Source organism: Lonchura striata, chromosome 11, assembly GCF_046129695.1.
Source record: "Lonchura striata isolate bLonStr1 chromosome 11, bLonStr1.mat, whole genome shotgun sequence".
In the NCBI taxonomy this organism is placed as follows: domain Eukaryota; kingdom Metazoa; phylum Chordata; class Aves; order Passeriformes; family Estrildidae; genus Lonchura; species Lonchura striata.
In genome coordinates, this window is record NC_134613.1 from 15,404,668 (window position 1) to 15,430,544 (window position 25,877).

At 39.2% G+C, this 25,877-nt stretch overlaps 2 protein-coding genes across 4 annotated transcripts in view; one reads left to right on the forward strand and one right to left on the reverse strand.

Moving 5' to 3' along the window:
* Window positions 1-7,188: 7,188 nt before the first annotated feature.
* SAXO2 (stabilizer of axonemal microtubules 2) lies at window positions 7,189-16,381 on the reverse strand. 3 transcript variants are annotated; one of them, XM_021537578.2, is made up of 4 exons: window positions 16,283-16,381; window positions 10,487-10,666; window positions 9,077-9,279; window positions 7,189-8,342 (listed from the first exon to the last, which is right to left on the reverse strand). In XM_021537578.2, exons 1-4 carry the CDS (start codon window positions 16,321-16,323, stop codon window positions 7,369-7,371), a joined length of 1,398 nt encoding a protein of 465 aa, XP_021393253.2. In that variant the 5' UTR covers window positions 16,324-16,381; the 3' UTR covers window positions 7,189-7,368. The 3 variants fall into 3 exon arrangements, with proteins under 3 accessions (XP_021393253.2, XP_021393255.2, XP_021393254.2); XM_021537580.2 differs by lacking the exon at window positions 9,077-9,279; XM_021537579.2 differs by lacking the exons at window positions 9,077-9,279; window positions 16,283-16,381 and having other exon boundaries at window positions 10,487-10,711.
* Window positions 16,382-16,438: 57 nt separating this feature from the next.
* Window positions 16,439-25,877, forward strand: part of EFL1 (elongation factor like GTPase 1) — a 64,638-nt gene continuing 55,199 nt past the window's right edge. The window contains exons 1-11 of the mRNA XM_021537581.3: window positions 16,439-16,486; window positions 17,069-17,290; window positions 17,925-17,992; window positions 18,187-18,271; window positions 18,771-18,904; window positions 19,502-19,639; window positions 20,338-20,552; window positions 22,408-22,531; window positions 23,354-23,430; window positions 23,567-23,703; window positions 24,486-24,608. Coding sequence (XP_021393256.2) covers window positions 17,200-17,290; window positions 17,925-17,992; window positions 18,187-18,271; window positions 18,771-18,904; window positions 19,502-19,639; window positions 20,338-20,552; window positions 22,408-22,531; window positions 23,354-23,430; window positions 23,567-23,703; window positions 24,486-24,608 — 1,192 coding nt within the window. The 5' untranslated portion in view covers window positions 16,439-16,486; window positions 17,069-17,199. The remainder of the gene's footprint in view (window positions 16,487-17,068; window positions 17,291-17,924; window positions 17,993-18,186; window positions 18,272-18,770; window positions 18,905-19,501; window positions 19,640-20,337; window positions 20,553-22,407; window positions 22,532-23,353; window positions 23,431-23,566; window positions 23,704-24,485; window positions 24,609-25,877) is intronic.

Consider the following 25,877-nt stretch of genomic DNA (forward strand, 5'->3'; position numbering starts at 1 on the left):
CCAGGGGCCTGCACAGCCAGGGACCGGCCTGCAGCCAGGACACCCTGCCCGGGGCAGCCCTGTCCCCTGGGGCCAGCACAGGTGAGTGGCAGCACCTTCTGCAGCCTCCTGGTACTGTGGGAGTGGGACTGTGCCACCGTCTGATGAACTGCCTGAACATCTGTCCTCCTGTGCCTGAACATCTGTCCTCCTGTGCCCGAACATCTGTCCTCCTGTGCCTGAACATCTGTCCTCCTGTGCCTGAACATCTGTCCTCCTGTGCCTGAACATCTGTTCTCTTGTGCCTGAATATCTGTCCTCTTGTGCCTGAACATCTGTTCTCTTGTGCCTGAATATCTGTCCTCTTGTGCCTGAACATCTGTTCTCTTGTGCCTGAACATCTGTCCTTTTGTGCCTGAACATCTCTTCCACAAGGCAGGAGTTCTGTGGCTGTAATTACCTTTCAATTAGAAATCTTGGTTTTTTCATTTTATGCTCTACGAGCACTTTTTTTTTGTTGAAGGCATGACCTGAAACCAGAGTATTAGCTTCAGTATATTTTACAAGCTAAGCCATTATGATGTATGCCATTTTGAAAGCTAGTTTATTGCTTTTATTGCAGTCATATTAGTACACAGTTTGCCTAGCTGTACTTGTGAAGTCCCCAGCAAAGATGTATGAATGTGCTTCAACAGCACATTGAAGTAGTTCAATTCACAGAATGCACAAAAGTCTTGTTTTCCTATATTTTCTGTTTCTTCCTTCATGCAGCAAACTTGTGTTCATCTTGGTAAGATTTGTAGTTATTGTTCAATGTGTAAAGTAATTCACTAGAATTGCTATTGCTGCATTCCCAATACAGGTTTTAGCAAGGCAAGTTTGTAATGGACAGAGCTACAGAAAGAATTCTGTAGCAGCAGGGATGTGGCACAATGAGAGAAGATAATGGATTTAACTTTAGGAACAGGCAGGAAAGTCAGTATCTTGGCAGAATTGCACAGAGAGAACCAAAAATACATAGGCCTTATCCAAACTGAGGTGTGACAGGGCTGAAAAGGCAAGATGCAAAAAATCATGGCTGGGCTGTGTAGCTGGGTAGCTCCAGGAGGATAATCCTGTTGTTGCTAACTTTGCTGTTTCTTTTTCTCTCCCCTCACCCTTTTCTCTCCACTCAGTGTTCTGGTCGCTGTGTAGGCCGCCCTGCAGGTTCACAGCACCGTGAGTTTATATGTCAGCTCCGGAATGGATCTTCTGTGCCAAACTCTTCTTGTGATGAAAGAAAGAGGTAAACAGTGGGAAGAAGTTACAAGTTAGATTCTTTAGATGATCAGATTGAAGGTACAAGATTGTCACTGCAGTACAAGTAGGCAAATTCTTTTGTGTCAAACAAAGGAAAGGAGGTAGAGATAGTCATCCCTTTGTAGACACTGGATGAATTCAGGAACCCAGGAGAGGTTATACCTGAAGAACACACAGCATCCAGGATGGAGTGTTTCAGGGTCAGTTAAGTTTTCTTGAAGATAAAATAACTTTTCTATTCCAGGATTAAGAAACTAATTTAAAGAAACACATGCTTTCTCATGAGTGAGAAGTGTGATGAGTGAGCACAAAATTAAATAAAGAGAATTCAACTTTAATATTAGAAAAAATGGAACAGTTTACCCAGAAAGTTGTGTGGTCTCCATCTTTGGAGATATTCAAAACACAGAAAATCTTGAGGATCCTGGTCTAGTTGGCTGTGCTATGAGCAGGGGTTTGGGAGCTGATCAGTTCTATTGTGTGATTAAGGGTTTAGCACAAAAGCAAACATTTCCCTGCCATTTATTTCCCTGCACAGCCCTCCTGCCAGAAGGAACTGCTCTTCAGAGGGGTGTGATGTGTACTGGAGGCCAGGCCCCTGGAGGCCCTGCAGTGTGGGCTGTGGCAGTGGCTTCCAGTCCAGACGAGTGTCCTGCGTGCACAGGCAGAGCAGCAAACCCGTGGCTGAGCAGTTCTGCAGAGGGAGGAAGAAACCAGTGACCTGGCAACACTGCAGTGTCACGTCCTGTGGCAGTATGTAAATGTTTATTTAAATATGAGAATAGTAATAGTTTGTAGCAGTTATATTAGAAAATGACTCACAGTTGTACACTATTGATTCTACAAGCATTTGATTGTACATCAAAGGTAAAACTATCCTCTCCAAGGAGCACTTCGTAATCCTGGGGTTTCTTTTCTCTAAGTAGGCCAGTTTGATATTAAAGCCTCAAAAGCACTTTCAGAAACAGGATATTTAGGAAGTTTTTTGCAAACTTCCCTACACGACTGTGCCAGTTGTGACTCAAAATTCTCTGAGCGAGCTGTAAATGCATCCTGTATGGGGTTGTGTTCTGAAACAGACAACAAGTAAATGAATGCAATGAGATCACACCCCTTACTTGTGACTTTGTTTACCTTTGAATCCACGGCTGCCAGAAATGCACACTAAAATAATTACAAAGCTAGCAGGAACCCATGAGTTGTTTACAATTACAATGGCAAGTTACGCTATTTCTCTTTTGCTCATTATAAAGCCTTGTCATGTTTAAATATATTTTTCAGAAGGCGAATGCAAGGATACAACTCACTACTGTACTTTTGTAAAGCAACTAAAGTTATGCTTGATAGACACCTACAAACAAAGATGTTGTCAATCATGTCAAGAAATATAAGTCCTCTATGGCAAGTTCATGATGCTGCAGTGAAGAGATGAGAAGAGAGTTCATTAAACTGACCTGCTTGAAGTATATTCTTGTCAATGAGACATTAGTTGTAACAGTTAAATGGCAACATGGGGCTAATGAAAACAGTATTGTGGATTGATGTGCTGGATAAGGTATTGTTTCTTGGAGCTTTCATTTTTCATTCTTTGCAATGGAACTTCTAATGTTTTAAACATGTCTGGCTTAGCAAGATAATATCATGGCATATCATCTGTAAAATTTTTCAGGCTATCATTTATAATTTTATCTGTGAAAAAAAACATTATCTAAAAGCAGCAAATACTGGTTACTCTCCTTCACAAAATGAGGGGGTCACAAAAATACTTCAAAAATTTTTGGAAATGCAACAACTATTGACTCCCAGGAATTTGGTTTAGTTTTTTTTTCATCATATTTAACACTATTTTTAAATTTACAGAAGCTGTGGCTTGTAGCTGTAAAATTTTGGCAACAGCTTCATTTTCATAAACAGCTTGAGCTTAAGGGTTGATCTCACAGGATATACTTTACGGATACCAGCTCTCAGATGGATACACAGAAGTACATTGAATTTTTCCTGCTTGTATTTCTGTGTATGCAGTAAGAAAATATAGAATCTAGTACAATTTTCAATGCAGCAATAGATCTCTTTTGAATAAATGAGGTGTTATTTTTTTATTGTTTCTATTCTAATTCCAGTCTCTAAAGTACAATCAAAGTTCTGGCATGATTATTATAATTTTGTACTGATATTAAATGAGACAGAAGCTTCCTTGTCAGAGCTGTGAACAAATACTTGTGAGCACTGTTCTCTTGCGCATCAAGTTAAATGAGGCGCCAGTAACTGGCCAAAATAGCTGTCAGATTTCTTGTCTTGAATAATCATTCTATTTTTCTCCATTAATGGGAAAAAATGTCCAAGGAAGAATTATTAATTGTGAAGATAGACAAGTGTAAGAAATCTATTTTGAGCATTTTTCCATCAAGATGATTCTTCCATCATGGCTATTAACCATGCGAGTCGTTAGCAAGTTGATAAATTCTTATCGTAATATTGCTGGGTAAATTATCTTCCATATTGCAGATTGTCTGACTAGGGCTTTAAGCAGAGAGGACCCCACAGGAGGCAGATAAGAGATGTTTTTTTGCTTTTGTAGTTTCCAAACTGCTGCTCATATTGGAGGCCTGAATGCTCATGTTGACTTGGCTCTGGTGTTCCACCTCTGACCTGTGTGACGGGCAGAGGGCTGGGAGTGCTGTGGGGGCAGCTCAGACACAGCATCCTGCACAGAGGGTTTGCATCACTGAGAATTAGGGTACCACTACTGTATAGAAAATGTTTAGGGTGGACTATCGTGTCCAAGGCTGACTGCAAGGAGAGGATATTCCTGATCATTACCTTTTTCATCAGCAATGGGTCTTGATTGTTTAAGCAGTTTTTTAAATTAAACATTTGTAAGATACTTTTGTAGATATTTATTGTCTGATTTAAAAGTGCAATATTTTTTTTTTGTACAGTGTTTAATAAAGATTTTTGGACATATATTTTTTCTTATTACCAAAATTTCTTATTCATGTTTTCCCTTTATATTTAAAGTTTTCAAATGTTAACACATAGCATTTTTTGTTGCGTTAACTTTGGTTAAGTATGCATGCTATACCAAAGCAGTGCTGTAAATGTTTGTGATGGCGATTGGCATGACATTCCTCTGTAGATTATTTTATTGCTTCTCCAGTACCTGAAGATTTTAGCTTCTTGAACGTAGTTTTGATTTTTCTGAAATAAAGTATAGTTTGATTATTCACCACTGTGATTACCCTGGGATTGTTTATTACCATGACTTGCATGGTAACCATGCTTTCATTCTTTGTTATTTTTTCAACCTACTTGGTCCATAATTCTGAGATGTTGATCAGACATATTGTTAATTTTCACTGCAATCTGCTTTGCACTGTTATTAAGAGACAACATAGATGCAACCTGACTGAAAAAGTGGGAACATAATTTGACAGCTCCATGTTTTGTATTTAGTGAGTGATGGGAATACCTCCATGAAAAAGAAATTGTTTCAGAATATCCACTACGTGTAAACAGTCTTTAGAAAGAATGGCCTAAGAAATCAAAAGAACAATAAAAGCCTTAATTTTTTTTTATTAAATAGAAAATAAATGTATAACAATTTAATGGTGGTGTTTCAGAGTTATCCTAGATAACAATATTGGCAAAGGTTTAATTTTCCTTTTGAATTCCATTTGTGCATTCTTTAAAAAAAGCAAGGCTTTGTATAGCAGTGCTGTGGAGCCTGCTGCTGGATGGCAGAGTGCACAGAAAACACTCTCAGAATAGAAAGTGAATCCATGAATAACTTTGCTGCTTTTACATCTTGGTTTAGCATGGCATCATAAAATGCTTTTTTAACAGCTGTTATTTTGGAAAAATATTAGTTTTCCAGCCGTCTCTTCACTTGGTCTGCATTTCAGTAATTTGTTGCTTATGAAAAGGTTGACGTCAGGTATTGAATAGTGTCTGAAGGTTTATAATATCATTTGATGCTTTTCCTGGAAGCACAGTGTGTTGGGGCTTTTTCAATTGTGAAGTAATAAAGGCTTCTCTCTTTCACTATTAAACTTAGGGGAAAACATTACGGACAAAATGAAAGGAAATATGCCCCTCCACCCTAAAAAAGCCTTCAAACACATCTGCAGAGGAACTGTTAAATGTATCTGAATATGCCCTCCACTTTCCTTTCTCTCAAAATGTTTGTATGGGGCTGGTAGGTGGCAGCAAATGACTTTCCATAACTTAAGGGAGGGAAGTGACTTCAGAACTGAAAAAACATCTGTGAAAATTTTAAAAAGCATCTGGACTCCCTCGCAGACCCAGCAGAAAAGCCGTTCTGAGCAGAATATGCAGGCACATGGAACTTCATGGATTCAGACTGCATTTCTCCCTCCCTGGGAAGGAGAGTTGGAGGGCATTGGGAGCTTCTGAAAATGGCTCCAGAGGTACCAGGGCCTGGGTAGTTGTGACTGTGCAAAGTTTTGGCTTTGTTTCCTCAGTTGTGGCATGATAGAGAATGAGTCAATAGAGTGTATTTTTTCTTTTGTGGTACAGAAAGATGACAATTGGACACTTTCCTGTCCTGCTTTTAGGATCTCAGATTTACATCATCCTCGTTCATTCACAATCTGAGGGAAGTGAATGATTTTCAGACAGAAAAGTAAAACTGATTTGTCATGTCATTAGCAGAGTAAGTGATACTACAAAATCATAGTACAAAGACAAAAGTTCTGTAAAAGTGACTGATGCTCTAATAATGTCTGGATGGATCTCGTGCAATGCTTTTGTGCACAGCTGATTTGCTCAGTTCAGCTTGTTTTCATGTGACCAATTTCCTGCTTTAAAAATGTTCCCATCATTGATCTTAGCCCTTTAATATGAGACTATGTTTATGAATTACAGCCACATGAATCTGCAGAACTAAATACTTCTACACTAATGGGTACAAGATATGCAATACTGAGAAAAAAAAATCATACTGGGGTAGTGTGGTAACCATGATAATACAGTTAATTACAGAACTATTAATTGGGACTTGCTTAAATCATGAATGCAATAAAACTAAAATTGATTCATCTGGATTTTTCAAAATCAGCTAGATACATAGAAAAAATATGAAATATTTCATACAGAAACAATTTCATATAAAATTTCTGTTAAAAAAGTGGTGTCTGTGTATTTGGAACAAGCAATTATTTGAAAAGCAGAAAGACTGAAGCCAGGCTGCCCACAGATTTCTGCATCTCAGCTGGTGTTTCTTTTTTTACCTGAGTTTATTCTATTTTCTGTAAATCTATGTAGTCTCACCATGAGATTTGACTGAATTTGCACAATGCATTTAAAGATGGTTCAGCTGGGGAGGATGCATGCACTAAGTCTGTCAGTGTGTCCAAGGTGCAAGTTTTGTTTCCTATGGAAGTAAGGCTGAAAGGGCATGATCAGGGAAATCAGGAAACAGTCTAATAACCTGCTTTTGGTGGTTGAGTGGTTTCAACTACATGAACAGAAAAAGAGTGAGGTTACCACGTGTTAATTGCTACCAGAAATTACAGTGGGACCTTTATACTCACTTCAGATGTGAATGAAGTTAAAGTAGTGATGACTAAAGCTAAAACCAGGTTTTTAGAAATGCCTGGGTGTCATGGCATGCTATCTTGTGATCTGAGCAGTAAAATATAAAATCTTACCAATTACTGACATTATTACTAATTTCTTAGATTATTGTAAATAGCATTATTTTCTTACTGTGTAAAATATTTTCTCAGCAAAGGACACTTGTTATTTCACAAATACAATCATCTGAAAATATCAAAGAATTAAATATGTTATAAAGATGCTTGAGATAGAGCATGATGAAAACTGGGGAGTCAAGGAAGCTAGAATGAACAATCAGAAAAAGCACAGATGCCATGTAGGGAGTAGTGCTCCTTCAGCATTTGGAAAACTTTATTAATCTTGTAATAAACTTTGGTTTGGCTTTGGTTTTCTTCAAACTTCTAAAAGCAAAATCTGCAGTATTTAATTTGTTTTTAGTGCTATTTAGAAAGAAAATGAACTGGTTGGTTTCCAATTATTTTTCTAAGGTGCTGGAAATATTGCATGTAATTATTATGACACAGCAGGTATTTCCTCTGGAACAGGACTACAGTTTGACCCAGAAGGTTCTGGGGACACCTGGCGGTAGAATCTGTGACCCTGAGAATCTGTATTTACATAGACATAACCCATAGCATCTGGATTAATTCCTGGGCAGATCTCCTTCTTCTTTGGTGTATATTCAGTGCGATACAAAGTTTCATCTTTAAAAGGAACTACAGTAGGTACAGCTTGTACAGGTTTGAAACTTTGAGGTGGATTGGCCTGATGTGGTATGTAATGGGACCTGAATGTAGTTAAACTAGCAAATTTTCCTGTGGGCTTTTGAATTTCCTCTTCTTTCTTAATAAGCCTTTGTGGACACACTCTCCAGGGTTGATAGTCTTCTTTTGTAGTAGTCTTCCCTTGAAAAGGGCCAGTGCTTTTTCTTGCAGGAGCTGGTTTTATGGGGGCTCTGGGAGCAACCCTGTGTTTAATGTAATCAAGACGGTTTGAGGACTTGAGGTCCATCTTGTCTGTGGGTGGAACGTACTCTCTTGGCTTGTGGAACTCAGGCACGGTGACCAAATATGGCTGATAGCGATCCTGGAATTCAGTGGTTCCTTTAAAAGGATCATCAGATCCATGTTTTGTACTTTCAGGCTTGCAGCTTTTTGCTTGTTCCCCAGGCATCCCTTTAAAATCTCTCTGGTGGGTTGTGAGATCTTCAAAGGGCTGGTCGCTTGGCTTGTACGCTTCCCTTGGCCTTACGAACAGGGGCTCCAACGCATGGACGACGTACGCGGTGCGGTGGATGGTGTTGCCATCGAAGGGCCCCTCTGGCAGCTTGCTGTCACAAGGTTTACAGCTTGGGGGGGGATTGGGCTGCCTGGGGATGTAGTCATCTTGAAACGTGGAAGGATTTCCAAACCTCTCCGAAGGTGGTTCATAGTCACGCTCCACCTTATAGGATTCTGTTCTTTGACTTTCCCATAACCTATAGTGATCTGCAAGGCAAAACCAAAATTCGACCACACAGTGTTTTATGACTTAAAACCAATACTTTAAAATTAAGACAAAGTCTTCTGGTACTAAATCTAGCAAAACAAAGAAAATGGATGTAAGTAAAAATGATAATTTTATCTGCATGTTTGTGATCTGACAAAACTGTCTTCTATTATAGTGTGCGATAAAAACAGACCTCCAAAATGATACCCCTATTTTGACTTTTTGCTCAACAGACACTATGCAGAAAATAGCCTTATACATGCTTTAAATACTTAAAAAATTTAGCATCTTTGTACTGACCATGATAATAGAATAATTGGTATCAAGACAGATCATTACTAGGATGATGTATATGTAAGCTATACCATACACAAGCAGAAACCTAAACTCTATTTTTGACTTACTCTGTGGAAAAATAAGTGACATGAACTAAAACTACCTGAAAAATATACTGTATCTTAATTTCCATTCAGTTTTACCTGAGATAGCCCAACCAAGTGCATGTTGGAATTTCCTTGTAGCAAAGCAAACCTCAGAGAGAAATTTTAATTTAGAAGCAATAGGTTTCCCTTCTACAACTGAGGTGCTGAATGTTTTAGGCCATCATCACCTGCTTCCTAGTATGTTTTACTCCCTGTCCCAAACCAACAAATCCAGTTTCTAACACAGGTAATTCCAAATACTACCTTCAACGTTGGTTGTTTCTCTTTCTGTAGGGGGCACCTGTTATTACCTCGATAGGTTGGGATGGTATCCACTTTTGCATCTGAAGTGTGTTTCCTCTCTCGAGGCCTTGCTAATGTCACTGGTCCTACTTTATGGGGGTTGTAATCTCTCTGGTAAATGGTTCCCAGGTCAATCTTCCCCGACTTTGGTCTATATTCTGCTTGTGGCCGAAAAGGTCTTGTAACAATTTCATACGGTAAATAATCAGATCTGGATTGGGGAAGAGAAAACACTGGTCAAAAAATCTTGTCTTCTTTCTGAAGCCACTTCTGTATTTTTCCCACTATTTGGAAAAATAACAAAATGCTTACTCTGAAAAATCTATCAGACACCATATGTTGGAGGGATAGCACAAAGGAGAGAAAACCACAGTACATAAATCTAGGGCCTCTGATGCATTATAGAGTCTTTACTCAAAGGTAGATGGATTTTTAACACTCCAAGTGCCATTCACAGTTTAACAATATTATTTAAAGTGTCTGAAAGGAGACTTACAAAGTTGTTATAATTTTGCAAAGAAATTATCAGAAAGCAGAAGCAGAGCAAAGCTCAATTACTACAAGTGGTAGCATTTACTGATTGCATGAGGAGAATGGAATATAATCAGCAACAGCATACCACTGTATGGGCACATTACATTAAAAGGATGTATATTACATATGTGGGTGTTTAAATAGATTGTACAAACACATGACCAGTCTGGCAGAATAGCATTTGGCCTTTCTATTTATGTCTCTTTTGTTTTTTGATAAACAAATTTCACCTCACAACTTAAAAAAACCCAACAATAATGGAAAAAGTAAAAGTTGATGCCCCTGTCACATCACTAACAATTAATGGGTGATATTTTTCTCTAATTCTTTGAAAGATGCCCTTTAATTCTGTAAGCTTAAAATCAGAGTCTGTGCATAGAGAGAACAGATATACTGAACCCTTTTACAGTTTCTTAAAACTAATAATCTGAATATTAAAAAATCAGTAAAAGTATTCCTGTTCTTTTTTCTTAAGATTTAATTTTCTCACTATCTTGGATTCTACATATATATTACACAAAGTTCCCCAGCTTGTCAGGTTTTCTGTAAAATCTAAGTTTTCTAACAGGCTGAAAACGACAAAAAGTTTTGATTCTCTTTACAGGTTAAAGGCTGCTGTAAAGAATGCAAATCTTGTTGTATGAATGCTTTGCTATTTTTTACAACCTTTTTGTGGTAACTGTATGTCTATACTCAACATTTCTACTTTAAATATGCAAAAAGTGCAAAGGATGCAATGACTGCATTTTGAGAAGATTGCAATACAATGATTAGCCCCAGCTTAAAAAAACAAAGAATGAAAACCTAATTATAATATAAATAGTATTATAGTCTAATTAGTATATATATAGACTAACTATAAAACATTGTTTGAAAGTATCTACTTGAATGTTGTGGTGCCATCCATTCTTGCCCGATTCTCTTGGAGCTCTGGTTTTGGCTTACAGCTCTCGGGAGGGCAGATGTTGCCATAGCCAGGGTAGTTCTCCAAATACTCCGTTTTGTGGCTCGGCTGTGCTCCATCATCATAAATCTTTGTGGGTCTGTGGCAGCAGCGGTGGCGTCTGCGTCAAACACATCAGAGCAGAGAATTCTGAATAGTTTCATTTAAGAGGAAAACCCGTACTCTGTCTACTGAGAGTGAGTAACAAATGGGGAAGATTGAACAACATCAGTAGTTTTGGTTTAAAATCTTTTCTGAGTGATAAAACCACAAAATATTGTACTGATGGCACAGATCCCAGAGCACATCATACTAATACAGCAATAAAAGCAGTATCAGCTGGGAGTTAGTCCTTGGTGCAGAATACAAAGAAGGAATAGAGTTGATCTCAGCTCTCTAAATTATGCTACCACCAAGATGCACTTTCCTCATGTCTGTAATGTTTCATGATATTACTTGTTTTATTTGGAAAAGTAACTAACTATGCTTCATTTCCTGTCTCATATTGTTTCTTTTTTGCTGCTATTACTTTATCACTTGTGTTTTTATTTCTGTACATCTCACCTATTCTCACCACTACTGATTAACACTTTTTGATTAAAATTTGAGTGGTATGACATCTTATGTGCACTTCTAATGCTCTGCAGGCCATTTATGACTTTTCAACTCCTTTTTTCCTCTACATACTGACTAAATTTTCTATCCAAAACACATGTTTATTTGAAAGTAATGACATCTCTTTTTCTTAATAGGTTTATTACGCCTGCTTCTCGTTGATGCCTCTATCAAAACACCATTGTGTAAAAAGGTGTTGGGAGGTATATAATGACAATTTCTTATTTATACTTTGTTGTTTTCAATGAATGATCCATTAAATTAAAATTTAAATGTTGATATTGTTTTGAAAATCTTGTTACATTAATTCTAATTTGGACAATGCACATCTCAAGGAAATATATAATGACAGGTTTTCCTCCTACTTACTGCTAACAAATTGCAATGCAAAGGGAAAAAACTATAAATAATTTTTCAAATGAACAAATATTGTAAAATTCTGGTGAAAAGCGAGAATATCTAAACCCCAAGAAGGGGAAGAGTGTACAGCTTTTAGTAAGTACAAATAAATTCAAGTTTCAAGAAGCTAAATATCCAAAGAACATTTCAAAGGTCTGCAGAGAATTTTAGCTAGCACTAAATACCATAAAGAAAAATAATAAATTAAAGCAAGGTAAGACAGAATACAGAAACAGACATGAAGGACTCCTGCTGGAAAAGTGAAAATGAAGAAAAACATGAAGGAAGTTATTGGATTGGAGACTAGAGATCCTAAAGCTTGTATTAGTTTGTGCTGCCGGATTTTGCCAGCTCAGTAATTAAAAAAACAAGAAATACCTGTCTAAGAATCCAGATCCTTTCAAAGCCTCAGGTGTTTACTCCTTTTCAATCAAGTCAATTAACAACTGAGAGACCTTTTCAAAACAGAGCAGTGAAAGGAAAAAGGAAGAAGAGGAGAAGAACAGGAAAGGTAGGAAAACAAGGAGGTAAGTGTGCTATTTCTCACTACAGTGTTTGCCTGTCATTACATTTGTCATGAATTTCACTTTCACCTTCGTAATTTTTTTTTAGCAAGTACAAACAGCACATGCTCAGAAACAAAAGGCATTGAATGGATGGTTTGAAAGCTGGTTGGAATACAGGTTATCAATTTATAATGTTCTTTGTGTATTTTTTGGCATACAATTCAAAGGAGTTGGAAAGAAACATTACTCATCTGCAAAAGCTTCACTTTGACAATCTTCACTTTGCCATAAGCTGGTCCGGAAGACTAACCACCTAACAAATCCCCTTCTGGGTTCCGGGGTCAGCATCCTTTAAGGACTAAATTCTGAATATTTTCAAGCAATCTTGTGAGAATATCCCATTGCTGAATGGACATGCTACAAACTGAAATAGATACTAGAAAAATAATTACTGCAGAGTCAGTCTGTAGTTCTTGGTAAATACAAAACAGAGGTGACAGCCATCTACTCTTTTAAAGGGAAGATTGCAATTTTATTAAAATCATTGTTGATCCAAAAATGTATTTCATTGTACACTCATTTCTAGTGTATAAAATAATTCTGAGAACACTCTAACTGTGCACAAAATTACTTGGAATCAGATGATATTGTTGAGGAAGTTCCTACATCCTACTTTGTGTTGTGAAAGTGCTTTCAGACAGCCTGAAGGGTAATGTAAAATTACCTTGTGAGTTTGACTTGGAGAAGAGATTGGGGGTTTTTTGGTTAACTGATAAATCTGCTTTAGGATGTTGTCAAATTTAGAATGTTGTCCAGTTGCTAAAGCAAAATTTTTCATTTAGATAATAATTTTATAAAATTAATTATATAAGGCATCGCAGTGCTAGGAATCATCAGAGAATACAGATTGCAGCTCTGATAAATGAAGTATGTTGCTTAGAGTTTGGCCTGCACACTTTGAGACATTTTTTATTTTTAACTTCTTCCTTGTATTTATCTTTATTTCTACCCCCGAGTTACTGATAATTCAAATTAATTTGGTGCAAATATCCCTTTTCCCATGCCTGACTGGCACTTGCTTTGATGGATTATTATTCTTTCTCTTTGTAGGAGACTATCTTGTGTCTTGCATAAGGTTTGAACAGACTCTCAGCTAAATAAAAGTGACACTACATCAGCTCTCTTGTGCCAAATACTCTTGTTCTGGATATTTTAACAGAATGCTGATGATTTTAACTTATTTAAGGCCTGGCATACATACTTTTTTTTAAATTAAATGCTAGCAAGATCCTTGAAATTCTACCACAAAGCATTTTCCTCCCAGAGAACTAGACTAATAATGAGAAAAGCTTAATATTTGTCATAATAGAAAATTTACTACCCCTCCAAAAACACAGCTCAAAGCTTTTATTTTTTATTTCTTTTTAATTTTGCCAGTGCACACACTATGGTCTGGAAGACAGATATGATGGATGGACACTGTTTTTGGGAGTCATCTACTTTCCTGTTCTTGACAGGACTTTTTACTGGGTAGTTTTTGCTGGGTTTGTATTTATATATGGTCAGTATGATGGCTTAAGTAGCCCATATTTTAAAGAAATATTTCCTTTTAGCTTACATTTATTCAGGAATATAGATTTTTATGATAATGATAAGAAAAGGGCATGAAATGGGGGAAGGTTGACAAACTGAGAAGGAGACAAAGTGGTAGTTTATTTTTGTGTGTCAGAACAATTTTTATGCTTTTGTAGGCTGTGATTATATTTTATAGCAGACAAATACTATTCTTGAGTGCAGAAAGTTCATCTACCACACAGGCTTTATTCTTCTTGGAATCCAGATTTAACATCCTGTATTTGAGAAAGTGGAATGAAGTTCTGTCTTACTGGCTTTGCTCCCCTGTAAGTTTTTTCAGTGTTTTTTAAATTCTGTTGATAGGGGAGATTGTTTCTTTCTACTTTATTGTTTAGAATTAAGCAGTAATTATCTCTCCATAAGATTTCCTGCAGATAGCTAAATGATAATGTCTACAACACATTAGATATTTATAGTTGCTTTGAAGTCTCTGCTATGTTGCGTTCCAATGTCCAGGTAACACTGCCAAGCGACCAAGCAGCCTTTCCCTGAAAACAGAAACTCTGTACACTGAAGCAAACACAATGTTCTGCCTAAACCAATAATGGCTTAAGATTTTATTGACTGTAAAAACTTCAGTGAGGTTTATTTTAAACCACAAGTTTTATGAATATTTAATTCAATTATTCATATTATTGAACTCAGTTTTTGGATTGAGAATTTTTGGTTGAGTTGAAGCTCATTTTATGCTGCCTCATTGTGTTATCTCATCATATTTGTACTTGAGCCCAAGACAGGTTTGTTATTTCATCATGGAAACAATGTGTTCCAACTGTTCATTAATCTAGGATTTAAGAAACAATTTATGGAGCAACATTCACCACAGGCTTGGCCAAAAAGAACATGAGGAGCTTTACTCATGCCGACCTCACACCTCTGTCTACAGATGAAAAAAAAAGTGCCTGATGAACAGATAGATTTCCCACACAGAAACACATAGAGGGGCCTGTTCTGCAGGCCTTGATATGAAACTTGTGGGTCACGGTGCACTTTGGTATTGGTATACTTCCAAAAAACATTGAGCACACCTCTGTGATCTTACAAAGACTGCTCTTGTATGTAGTTGTGAGATATTTTTTAGTATTAAGTGAATTTTTGAATCCTAGGATGATTATTTTTGAGATTTTTTTTTTAAAGTAGACAGAGAAGAAAATGAGAATATTAACACTTGTGACTCCAACCTGTAAATTTATATCTGAATTTTGAAAGGTCCAAGTCCTTTACTATTTTGGGACACCTGATTTGTGTGCTTTTCTTTCACCTAGGGCATTGATAATATTGTTTATAGACCTGTAATAGTAATTTTCCATTAAAAATTGCCTACCGTACTCTCTTGTACCAGCCTCCCTGGGTCAAAGAGGCTACAGGACAATGACAAACTGTCTCTCTGTGGGATCATGGAACGTAAAGCAAAGTGGCAAGTGCTACTGGATGTGATGGCAGAAGGGCAGATAGATTAAATCTCTTTCAAGGACTTCAGTGCTTGCACAGATTTCGGACATGGCTGCCAGAACTCGTCTGAAGATTCTTTGGTGCAGTCCTTCAATGCGAGCTGGCTCTGGCTTCTGGAAAAGCCTGATTCTGATTTAGTCCGGGTGGCTTTTAAAGACTGTCTCCATTCTGTTCTATTTTATTCTGTTTAAGACCTTCTTTTACCCTTACCTGATTTAAATGTAAATGCACTACTTCACATTTACTGAGAACATGCTCATACTTGGGTGCTACTCCCCAGTGGCCCGGGGTGCTGCTCATGTTGTCAGTGAGGTTGGAAAAGGCCTCTGAGATTATCAAGTCCAACCTGTGACCAAATGCCACCACGACAACCAGACCATGGCACCGAGTGCCACATCCAGTCTCAAACACCCTAAGGGACAGTGGCTGCACTACTTCCCTGGGCAGCCCTTTTCCATGTCCAATCATCGTTTCTGTGAAGAAATTATTTCCAATGTCCAACCTAAAGCTCTTCTGGTGCAGCTTGAGGCTGTGTCCTCTCGTCTTGTCACTGGTTGTCTGGGAGGAGAGGCTGAGCCACCTGGCTGTGATCTGCAGAGTGAAGGAGCCTCCTTTTCTGCAGGCTGAGCACCCCCGGCTCCCTCAGCCGCTCCTTACAGCCCTGGTGCTCCAGCCCCTTCCCCAGCTCTGTTCACCTGCTCCGGACACGCTCCAGCCCCCGGTGACCGCGCTGCCCGGAGAAGCCCAGAACTGGGCACAGCACTGAGGAGTGGCCTCAGCAGAGCTGGGTGCAGGGGTGGCTCTGCCCTGGCCCCGCTGCTCCCGGACGGGCCCGGTGCCGCCGGCATTCCCGGCGCTCGCTGGCTCCCGTCCGGCCGCTGCCCAGCAGCTCCCGGCTCCTTTTCTGCTGGGCACTGCCCAGCCCCTGTGCCCAGCCTGCAAAGCCGTGCGGGGCTGTTGTGACCCAAGGGCAGCACCCGGCCCTTGGCCTTGTGGAACCTCACACCACTGGCACCGTTCCATGGATCCAGCCTGTCCAGGTCCCTCTGCACAACCTTCCTACCCTGCTGCAGACCGGTGGCGGCCGAGCGTGCCGAGGGCGGGCGGCGCTCGGTGCCCGGCTCACTCACCCGCAGGAGCAGATCTCGCAGATGCAGCGCGGCGGCCCCATGCCCGGCCCCGTGCCCGGCCCGCTCGGCCGCCCGGCCGGTAACCAGGGACGCCGCCGCGCGCCCCGCCCCGGCCCGGCTTCCGTCCGGCGTCACGGGGCGGGCTCGGCCGCGGCGGAGCGCGGCGGGCGCGGCTTGCCGGGAGCGGCGGCGGAGCGGGCGCAGGTGCGTGTGCGTGTGCGCGGCTTGGCCCCGGCGCGGCCTTCGCCCGCGGGCGAGCGAGAGGGCAGCGCCGTGCCCCTCCCGGGCCCGGGCAGCGCCGAGCCCGTCCCGGCCCCGGGTCAGCGCCGAGCCCGTCCCGGCCCCGGGCAGCGCCGTGCCCCTCCTGAGCCCGGGTCAGCGCCGTGCCCCTCCCGGCCCCGGGCAGCGCCGAGCCCGTCCTGAGCCCGGGCAGCGCCGAGCCCGTCCCGGCCCCGGGCAGCGCCGTGCCCCTCCTGAGCCCGGGTCAGCGCCGTGCCCCTCCCGGCCCCGGGCAGCGCCGAGCCCGTCCTGAGCCCGGGCAGCGCCGAGCCCGTCCCGGCCCCGGGCAGCGCCGTGCCCCTCCCGGCCCCGGGCAGCGCCGTGCCCCTCCCGGCCCCGGGCAGCGCCGTGCCCCTCCCGGCCCCGGGTCAGCGCCGAGCTCGTCCCTTCCTCCTCCAGGGGAAGGCGAACCGGGCCGTGCGGTTCTTGCCGCTCGGTGTCCGCTGGCAGCCCGGCCGCGCTCCTGAGCCGCGTTCAAAGCGCAGACACGGCCTTGGTTTGTTTCAGGTGTCCCCGCGGAGCGGAGGGTTCCCTGAGGAGCGGCGCTAATCGCAGTCTGCGTCATTACAAACCAAAGCCTTTCCTCAAGCTGAGTGACTCAGAGGAACGCTTTGCTCCGCTCGCAGAGTTAGCCAGCCATGGTGCTCACCAGCGTGGGGAAGATGGTTGGCCTGCAGAAGAAGGCGTCCGGCATCAGGAATATCTGTATATTGGCCCACGTGGATCACGGTGAGGCTGGGGTTGGTGCCTGCTCCTCCTGTGTGTGTCTGAGTGGTGGTGAGATACTTTGTCCACTGTTCTGAAGTAGTAGGATTTTGTGTATTTAGCTTTAAATTGTCTTGAATGTAATTCAGAAATCTGCTTTATGTACTTTTTTTCTTGGCCTGATTCAGGTTGTCTTACATAAAAGAGCATCAATTTCAATAATTTGAAATTGAATGAATAGTTGAAATTGAATGTTTCCTATGATTGTGAATGTTGGCGTGAATTTAGTATACGTTTGAGAGGCAGAATAATAGTTTTCCGTGTTTTATTGATAGAACAAGATTGTTGTGCAGGTGGAAACAGTAAGCACGCTTTCTAGAGCACAAATACTTTGTCTAATTGCATGTTATAATGAGGTCCTGATGTACCGTTTGTTATTTCAACTGCTCTTCTGATCGTGACAGGTAAATTTGCATCCAGTCTTCAAAAATAAATTTGTGTGTGTGTAACAGGAGTCGTTTGATTTGGTTTTTCAAAGTTAATTTGTATATTTCGTGCCATTGTATAATCTTAACGTTGATATCGTAGAATACTATATGTTATGTCTCTCGCCATCATTTGTATTCATTTAGTCCAAATAACTTATTTTTCTTTTCAGGCAAAACCACTCTAGCTGATTGCCTTATATCTAGCAATGGAATAATCTCCAGCCGCTTGGCAGGCAAGGTAGAGTTACACTGTCACTTTTAGCAGAATTCTGGTTTGTACATGTTAGGATTGTAAATTCTTGATCATTAAGGAAATTCCATCTGTAGTCTTGCTTAGCGTCATTTTCTCACCATCATACTCTGACAATTGATAAGTAAATTGTGAAGATGTTTCTACAGACTTAACATTTTTATTTTTGCTTCTGTACTCAGCTGAGGTACCTTGACAGTAGGGAAGATGAGCAGATCCGAGGAATAACAATGAAATCTAGTGCAATTTCACTGCACTTTGTGAAAGGTAAGTTGTTGATGCTGGCATGTATAAATTTTAATATATATTTCTGTTAATTTTCTCCGTCTCTTCGTTGTTGCTGTTGTGACCTTTGTGTAAAACTTTTATTTTTGTATTTCTCAGTGTTAGGCTGTAATTCTGCGGAGACTTAGGCAATTAAGTCAGCCAAGATAATTGAGTTCAATCTCAGGGTCAGGAAAAACATATCTCCTAGTGGAGGCCGTGAGAGTAGTTGCCTCATCTTTTATTTTAGATATAAATATGTATATTTTGATCTTAAGTCTTGAATTAACGTCACTTAAAGGCAAGACCTTCTTTCAAAAAAACTCATATTTTAGTTTAGTCTTGCTACTTTGTGGAGATACCTGTTGCACTGTGCTGTAAGGGTTTGTATAGCGTAGTTAGTGTCAGGACATTAAAAAATAATGGCTGAAGCAGTATAACTGGGTGGCTGGAAGAAATATCTCTGAAAACTGTTCTGAAATATTAATTTGTTTGATTCTAGGTAATCAGGAGTATCTGATTAATTTAATAGACTCCCCAGGGCACGTGGATTTTTCTTCAGAAGTATCTACTGCTGTCCGACTCTGTGATGGTTGCATTATAGTGGTGGATGCTGTTGAAGGAGTCTGTCCACAGGTGAAATAAAGTATATTAAGTAAAGAAAGAGGGGAGTAAGCAAAGTCTGAAGTGGGTTACATAGAAATAAAAGACGAGCTGTTTAAGAAGCTTTACAAAATTTTTTTTATAAAAATGCAGTTGAGCTGTCAAAGAGAGTAGTAAAATTTTAGTTGTGCTGAAAAACTGAACAGTGCTGGTGAATGAGTGTAGAAGAAGCAGGGTTGAAACAGTGGGTATGCCATTTTTTAGGTAATGGAGTATTTTGATAGAGAAAAGTCTTAAGAGAAATGATTTAGTGTATTTATGTAGGCTTTCAGGGTTTGAAAAAGAATACACAAAATATTGAGGTTGCTTTTTTTCATGGTTTTTCTAAATAATTTGGGTTTTGTTATTTTGGGTGTTTTTGCCATGATATCCCACCATTCTGCAGAATTCTTCAATAACTAACACTGTACATCATGGGAGTCAAACTTCTGGTTTGAGTATCAGCCTGTCCTTTACTATATGTTTATTAAATTTTGGAATTGTATTTGATTTTTTTAAAAAAAATGTTCTGTCTTTTTGGTGCTATTAGTCTTTCTGTAATGTTTTTCTTTTAAACTCTTTCTTTCTCAGACTCAGGCAGTCCTGCGGCAGGCGTGGCTGGAAAATATCCGTCCTGTCCTGGTGATTAACAAAATTGACCGCTTGATTGTGGAGCTGAAGCTCACCCCTCAGGAAGCATATTTGCACCTTAAGAATATCTTAGAACAGGTATTCGTGCTGAGGTGTCATTTCACACAGCAGCTTTTGTGGCACTGTATAGAATCCAGTCTGATTTTTAGCATTGAGATGCATCTTATTCCTGATTGGTTTTGAGATTCATTCAGAATGCCTGTGATGGAGAAAAGGGTGGTAAATACCTCTTGACAGGTCATCAGGAAAAGTCTTCATTTTTAGAAGTAATATGCTGAATGTTTTGTTCTTCTCTTAAATTGCTTAAACTTACTGGAGGTAGACTGTTCATTATATTGATGGATTTATGTAGGAGTAATGTTTCATCTTTTGAATTTTAGTTTAAGTTGCCCTCAAAACTTCTATCCCCCACCCAGGCTCACTTGGGAGCATTTATATGCCTGGTTTCCCTTTGCCCTCTGTTGTTCTTTGCTTTGTTGGCAGAAACAACTTCCTATTTCACCATTCCTTGTTCTGAGAGACAAAGTGTGATACTTTGATTCTGTTGTGGTGTGGCTGATTTGGAAACTTCGGGGTGTTTATGTCAATACATAAACTCCTGTGGTCTTCAGATGTGTAGAATCAGGTGTGTTTTAATTGCCAAATGAATCACAGGCATGCTAGCTTGTTAGCACAACTTCTCTTTTTGTTTTTGAGGGTGGGAAAATTACATTTTAATTGCAAGGGTTGTGAAAGCATGAATGAATCTGAGGATGTTTTTACATATCTTTCTCTAGATCAATGCAGTCACTGGAACACTTTTTACCTCCAAAGTGTTAGAAGAAAGAGCTGAAAAAGAAACAGAAAGTGAAACCCTTTCAGATGCATCACCAGGAGATCAAATTTATGACTGGAGTACTGGATTGGAAGACACTGATGATTCACATCTTTATTTTTCACCGGAACATGGCAATGTGGTGTTTGCTAGTGCAATTGATGGCTGGGGTTTTGGGTAAGTTTGAGATTTAATTAATGACCTTTTTGTAAAAAAATTTATGTAAAATTTATGTAAAATTTGTAAAAATTTAACTGCTGTTAATCTTAAAGTATTTCAGTTGCATCTTGTTTCTAAAGATGCTTGTTAGATTTTCTGTGATATACTACTGTGTATAAATTACCTAAGTGACAGGGATCCCTGTTTTACTTATGAGCTTCTGAGCCTACAGTGGGGTCCAGCCTAGCCTGGTAAACATTTTTTTCTTGCTTGCTGCTGTTGGATAGGCTGTAGCAGACAGCAGAAGCTGCAAGCCGGGCAGGAGCTGGCTCGGGGTGCTCTGTTTGCTGTGGAGGGCAGTGCCCGTGTTCTGGTCGCTGGCCACGAGGTGGAGGCGTTGTCTTCATCCTGAAATTGTAATTACGGGGATACGCTGGGTGGTGACACGGGGAATGTCTTGAGTACTGCAGGGCCCTTACAGAAAATCATCTCCAGGGTTTTTATATCCAAGTCAGACTGTAAATAAGGCACCATGCTTAGTTTTCTGTCCAACACAAACAGCTCTTGTCCCTTCAGAGGGAAGGGAAAATAAAATGGGCTATTTTAGGTTAATTATCTTTCCAAGACTGTTTTGTTTCTTGTGATGAGCTGTCAGGCCCTGGCTCTGATAAATCATATAATGGAGAGGGTAAAAAAGAACGTTTTTCTTAATTGCTTTAAAGGGGTTCTTCTGGATTGCCAGCCAAAGTACTGTGTGCTGAAATATGGATCAGTAGAGCTTTTTCTTAATCTTGGAAGGTCTTGACTGTTGTTTCTTGGTTGTGGGTTCTTTTCCTGAAGGTATTAGCAGAAAAAAATTAACTTATTAGGCAGTGCCAGCCTTACCCAATGTGGTAAGTACATATGCTTTTCTCACAATACTCAAGTGTTGAAAAATGCCATTAATATATATACAGGACTGCTGGCACAAGAATCTTGAAAGTTCTCCCTGAATTGAGAGTTTAGGTAGTTTCTGGAAAATAAATGCCTTTGGGCTTAGTTCAGAACTCACAGCTTGTGTGTTGCTGACATGGACAGGTCCTTTTTTTAGCTGTGTAAAAACTTAATTCTGAATTTCAAAGAAAAGATTGTCAAATAGCACTGTTCTGTAAACAGGATTGTTATGGTTATAACTGTATTTTTTTTTACAGGAGCAAATATGTGGAAATATTTTTTATTACTGCTTATTGAACATTTTCAGCAAGGAAACCATAGCATGTTCAGGACTCCCTCTCTGGGCTAAGCAGGCTGCTTTAACTCGTGGGGACTGCTGAACAACATAATTGGCTTTACAACACAGCAATGGCATTACAGTTCTGTATAATTTTCTGGGGTTTACTCATTATTAAAGTAATGATTCAGACAACAAGAATTTTCATCAGTGGTTAATTAAAAATATTTACCACCATCTGATGGCTCAAGTGTGACTCAAAAGAATGCTTGGTTTTTAACATTTTCTCTTTTGGTCCTAGACCATAGTTAAATGTGTAATGGGAAGTCTTTCAAAGAATAAGTTCAAGAGTCATCACTAATGTATTTATTTGTATTATGATTTTGAGTTTTTGATGAGGGGACAGTACACAAATGTTTATTTCAAGTAAAACCTTGAAGCTGACTTGAAACAAAACAAAGCCATTCAGATATTGTTGATGTTTTTGATCTGTTATGACTAAATATTTTTGCAGGTGTAAATGTTAAACAATGTGAACTAAAGTGAAGACAATTGGAAAAGTGGGAGTAAAACAAAGATTTGAGATTTTTGTCTGATTTTCACATAAGCCTTTGCTGTGAAAAACATTACAGTTCCATCAAAATATGTTTTCTTTCTTTTCAGAATTGAACATTTTGCCAAACTGTATAGCCAAAAAATTGGAATCAAGCCTGCAGTACTTCTGAAGACTTTATGGGGAGATTATTATTTAAATACAAAAGCAAAGAAGATAATGAAAGGTGATCAGGTATGGAGGGTGTCAAAAATATAACCTGATTTTTATTTTGGAGTTAATTTTTTTTCCCTAATTCTGTTCCTCATAGTGTGTTCTGAAACTTGACTTCAGTGTATGTTGACTCAGTGTTACTGGAGGTATAAATTCACCAGGACAGCCTTGCAACAGCTCTTGGAGCATAGAACATTCCAAAATTGACCACTCAAATGCTGCATGGAGGAAATCTCATCTACCAGTGCTCACTAAATAAAGGACATGGCAGCTTCAAGGTTTCAGCATCAAGTGAAACACACAAGATGAAAGGAAGATTAACAGTGTAGAAACAAGAGTAGTGACTGTCATCTGTGAAGGGCTTTTTCACAGCCAATGGTTTAGGATATTCACATTTAGCTCAGGATTTAGGATTTAAAATAACTTTTTTGCCATAGGGAATTTCCATTGAATGCTGTACTGAAGCCCTGGTCTAAAAACTGCACTTTGCTAGCATTAAGCATTTCCACCCTTAAAAGTTAAGGGAGGAAAGATTAGTTTCCTTATTTTCATATAGTCATGATTTTTTTGCTGTTTACATAGTTGATGATTAATTGTTATAAAAGGGGTGATAAGCAGGCTCAAGGTATTATGTGCCATATTTATCAGGTTCTTTTTCTGAAATTCAAACCCTTGTCCTCCACTTTTTAAATTCCATGTTTATCTTGTGCCTTATACCATTTTATAAGACAGACTTCTTGATTTTGAATAAAGGTTTTATATGTTCCTAATGAAAAGTGTAGTCGTAAACCTGTTGAAAAAGTGAGGAATTGCTAGTAATGAGCTGTTTTTATCTTCTACCAGTCAAAAGGAAAGAAACCTTTGTTTGTGCAGCTGGTGCTGGACAACATTTGGAGTCTGTACGAGGCTGTTATGAAAAGGTGAGAGCATCTATAAAGTTCTCATGGCATCTCTTTCCATGTGCTTTGGTGATTTTTATAAAATACTCAAAAATAATATATACTGCTTATATATTGCTTCTGTGAATTTTTAATCTATTTATTATTTTCCTTACAGAGACAAAGAAAAAATAGAAAAGATAGTTACCTCTTTGGGATTGAGAATTGGTGCCCGGGAGTCACGGCATGCAGACCCAAAAGTTCATCTAAATGCCATTTGTAGCCAGTGGCTACCAATATCTGATGCAGTCCTCTGTATCCTTGGAAAAGATATGATTTTTTTTTTCTATTGGCAATTCTCAGACTTCCAAGTCTGCTCACATATTTCACTGTGTGATTTGGTATAATTTGGTTTTATTTTTATTAATGTCTGTGCCTAAGCTAGCTGGACTTACCTTCTTGCTTATAACATTACAAATTACGTCTCTACCATTATTTTTACATTTTGTGCTTTCACACATCTTGTTTGTAGGAGACAAAGTTATGAAACTGGAAGTAATTTGACAATACACTTTCATTATCTAGTTTTGTATTCAAGTTGTATTGGTTTTCCTGGAGTAGAAACTGATCTCCTGTTTATAATAGTGTTACAGGTCTTCTGTCCATGAACTTCTGTAGATGTCTGGTGTTATGTTTTAGGCATAACATTTCTTAATTCAAAATCGGCCTTTGCTGTTTGTCAGTTGTGCCTATTATGTATAATATGATATATCTTATATTCCAGTAGATGTGTACAAATTATTGATGTATAAATACTAATTACTTCTATAAATCTTGCCCCAGTTGTGCTGTTTTTGGCTTCCCAGCTACTCTTAGGGTAGGTCACCCCTCCTTAAGTCTGCCTCTGATAAATGGCAAAAAATTGTTGCTGACCTGAGAGGGACCTGAGTGCACTGTGACAATAGAGCTGGGTTTTGGATCTGCTGCTCCTGGCAATTAGTGCATGGGGCTCAACTGAAGAAGCATTGAAAGCATTTGTGTTATTGGTTGCATTCAGTAAGAAAATAGAAATATGTATCCTTAACAATGTGTTTTAGTCATGGTGTGTAATAAAATTCCCAGTCCTCTGGACATCACAGCAGAGAGAGTGGAGAAGTTGATGTGTGTTGGAGCAAGAACATTTGATTCTTTGCCACCAGAAACTCAGGAACTGAAAAACGGTGAGTAGGTGTTCTCCCAATAGCACAAAGGTTGTTTCTGTCCTGGTGGTTTTGTTTGTCTTTGGTTTGTAAGATGTATAGTAATCTGTATATAAATTTATAAATATTCTACTTCCAGTAACTTTGTTGATGCTTGTCATTGACATGTCATAGTTTTATGGCCAAGCATTTTTTCTTCCATCCCATATATTCCTGGGTTTTAGACAACTTAAGCTGCAGATGATGTGAAGTCCAGGACTCTGAAACTGGGAATTTTAAAAGAATACAAGGTTAATACTTGCTTTTAGTTGTGAACTGTAGAAGTCATTATGTAATTGAGAATTTAATATTTTGCTAACTTATGTATAAAAATCATTAATTTTTAGCCAGCAGTGGTTTGAATTTAGATTTAATTTTTGCAAGTGTATTGATTAGCTTTTAGTAATTAATTATTAATCATAGCACAGTGTTTTGAAAACTTAAGAAAATCTAAGAGGATGAGATACCAAATGTCAATTAAAAAAGAAATGTGAACGTCAAATTGACAGGCTGTTAGGAATTGTTTCCCAGGGTAACAAAACTGGCTTTTCATCCCTTATTGAGCGTTTAAAAACATGATATTCTCCAGACAGTATTCAACACTGTATTAGGGTGAGTTAATTGGAAGAAATTTGCCTCCATAAACTTGGATCTTACTGCTCTTGGTTGTGAACAAGTAGTGGACTTCCACATTGAGTGAGTATTTTGCTGATTTTTAGTAGTAGTCTTGTACTTTTGTTTGCCTTAGCTCTGTGGTCTTTACATATTACAGATAAAAGGGAGAAGTGTAGGAGAAGATGATTCAGTTTCTACGTTAGAAATTTGCACGGTATTGTCTGGTTTGAATTTCATGTGTTTCAAGGTGGATGAAAAAAATGGTTAATGGGAATTTTCTACGTATTGAATGAGTTTTGTGTGAATCTTCCACCTTTTGAGGATATCTGTTCTTGCAGTGAAGATGTTAGGATTTTGTGACCATCTGGACATTTGAAGGACTTCCTCCTTTAGTTTGAAAGGAAGGAGAATACTTTGAGGTACTGAATAGTGTTCAGTCTTAATCCTATGCTGCTCTCTGGTTTCCATTGTGATCTAAATCAGCCTGTAGACTCAAGTTGTTTAATTTGGGTATATGTACTTTTTTATCCGGAGTTCTATTTTTGAAGTCTTGTTCATTTTATTGCAAAGATAGATACAATGTTATCAAATTATTAGACCAGAGAACTTTTCTGTTTTTTCCTGTTGATTTGTCCT

Bases quoted from the DNA above. Each gene is read 5' to 3' on its own strand.
- SAXO2 (XM_021537578.2), bottom strand. From the start codon at position 16,323: ATGGGGCCGCCGCGCTGCATCTGCGAGATCTGCTCCTGCGG. The intron at 10,667-16,282 runs GTGAGTGAGCCG...TGTTTGACGCAG, and splicing joins TGCGAGATCTGCTCCTGCGG to ACGCCACCGCTGCTGCCACA. The intron at 9,280-10,486 runs GTAGATACTTTC...TCCCCAATCCAG, and splicing joins GATGGCACCACAACATTCAA to ATCTGATTATTTACCGTATG.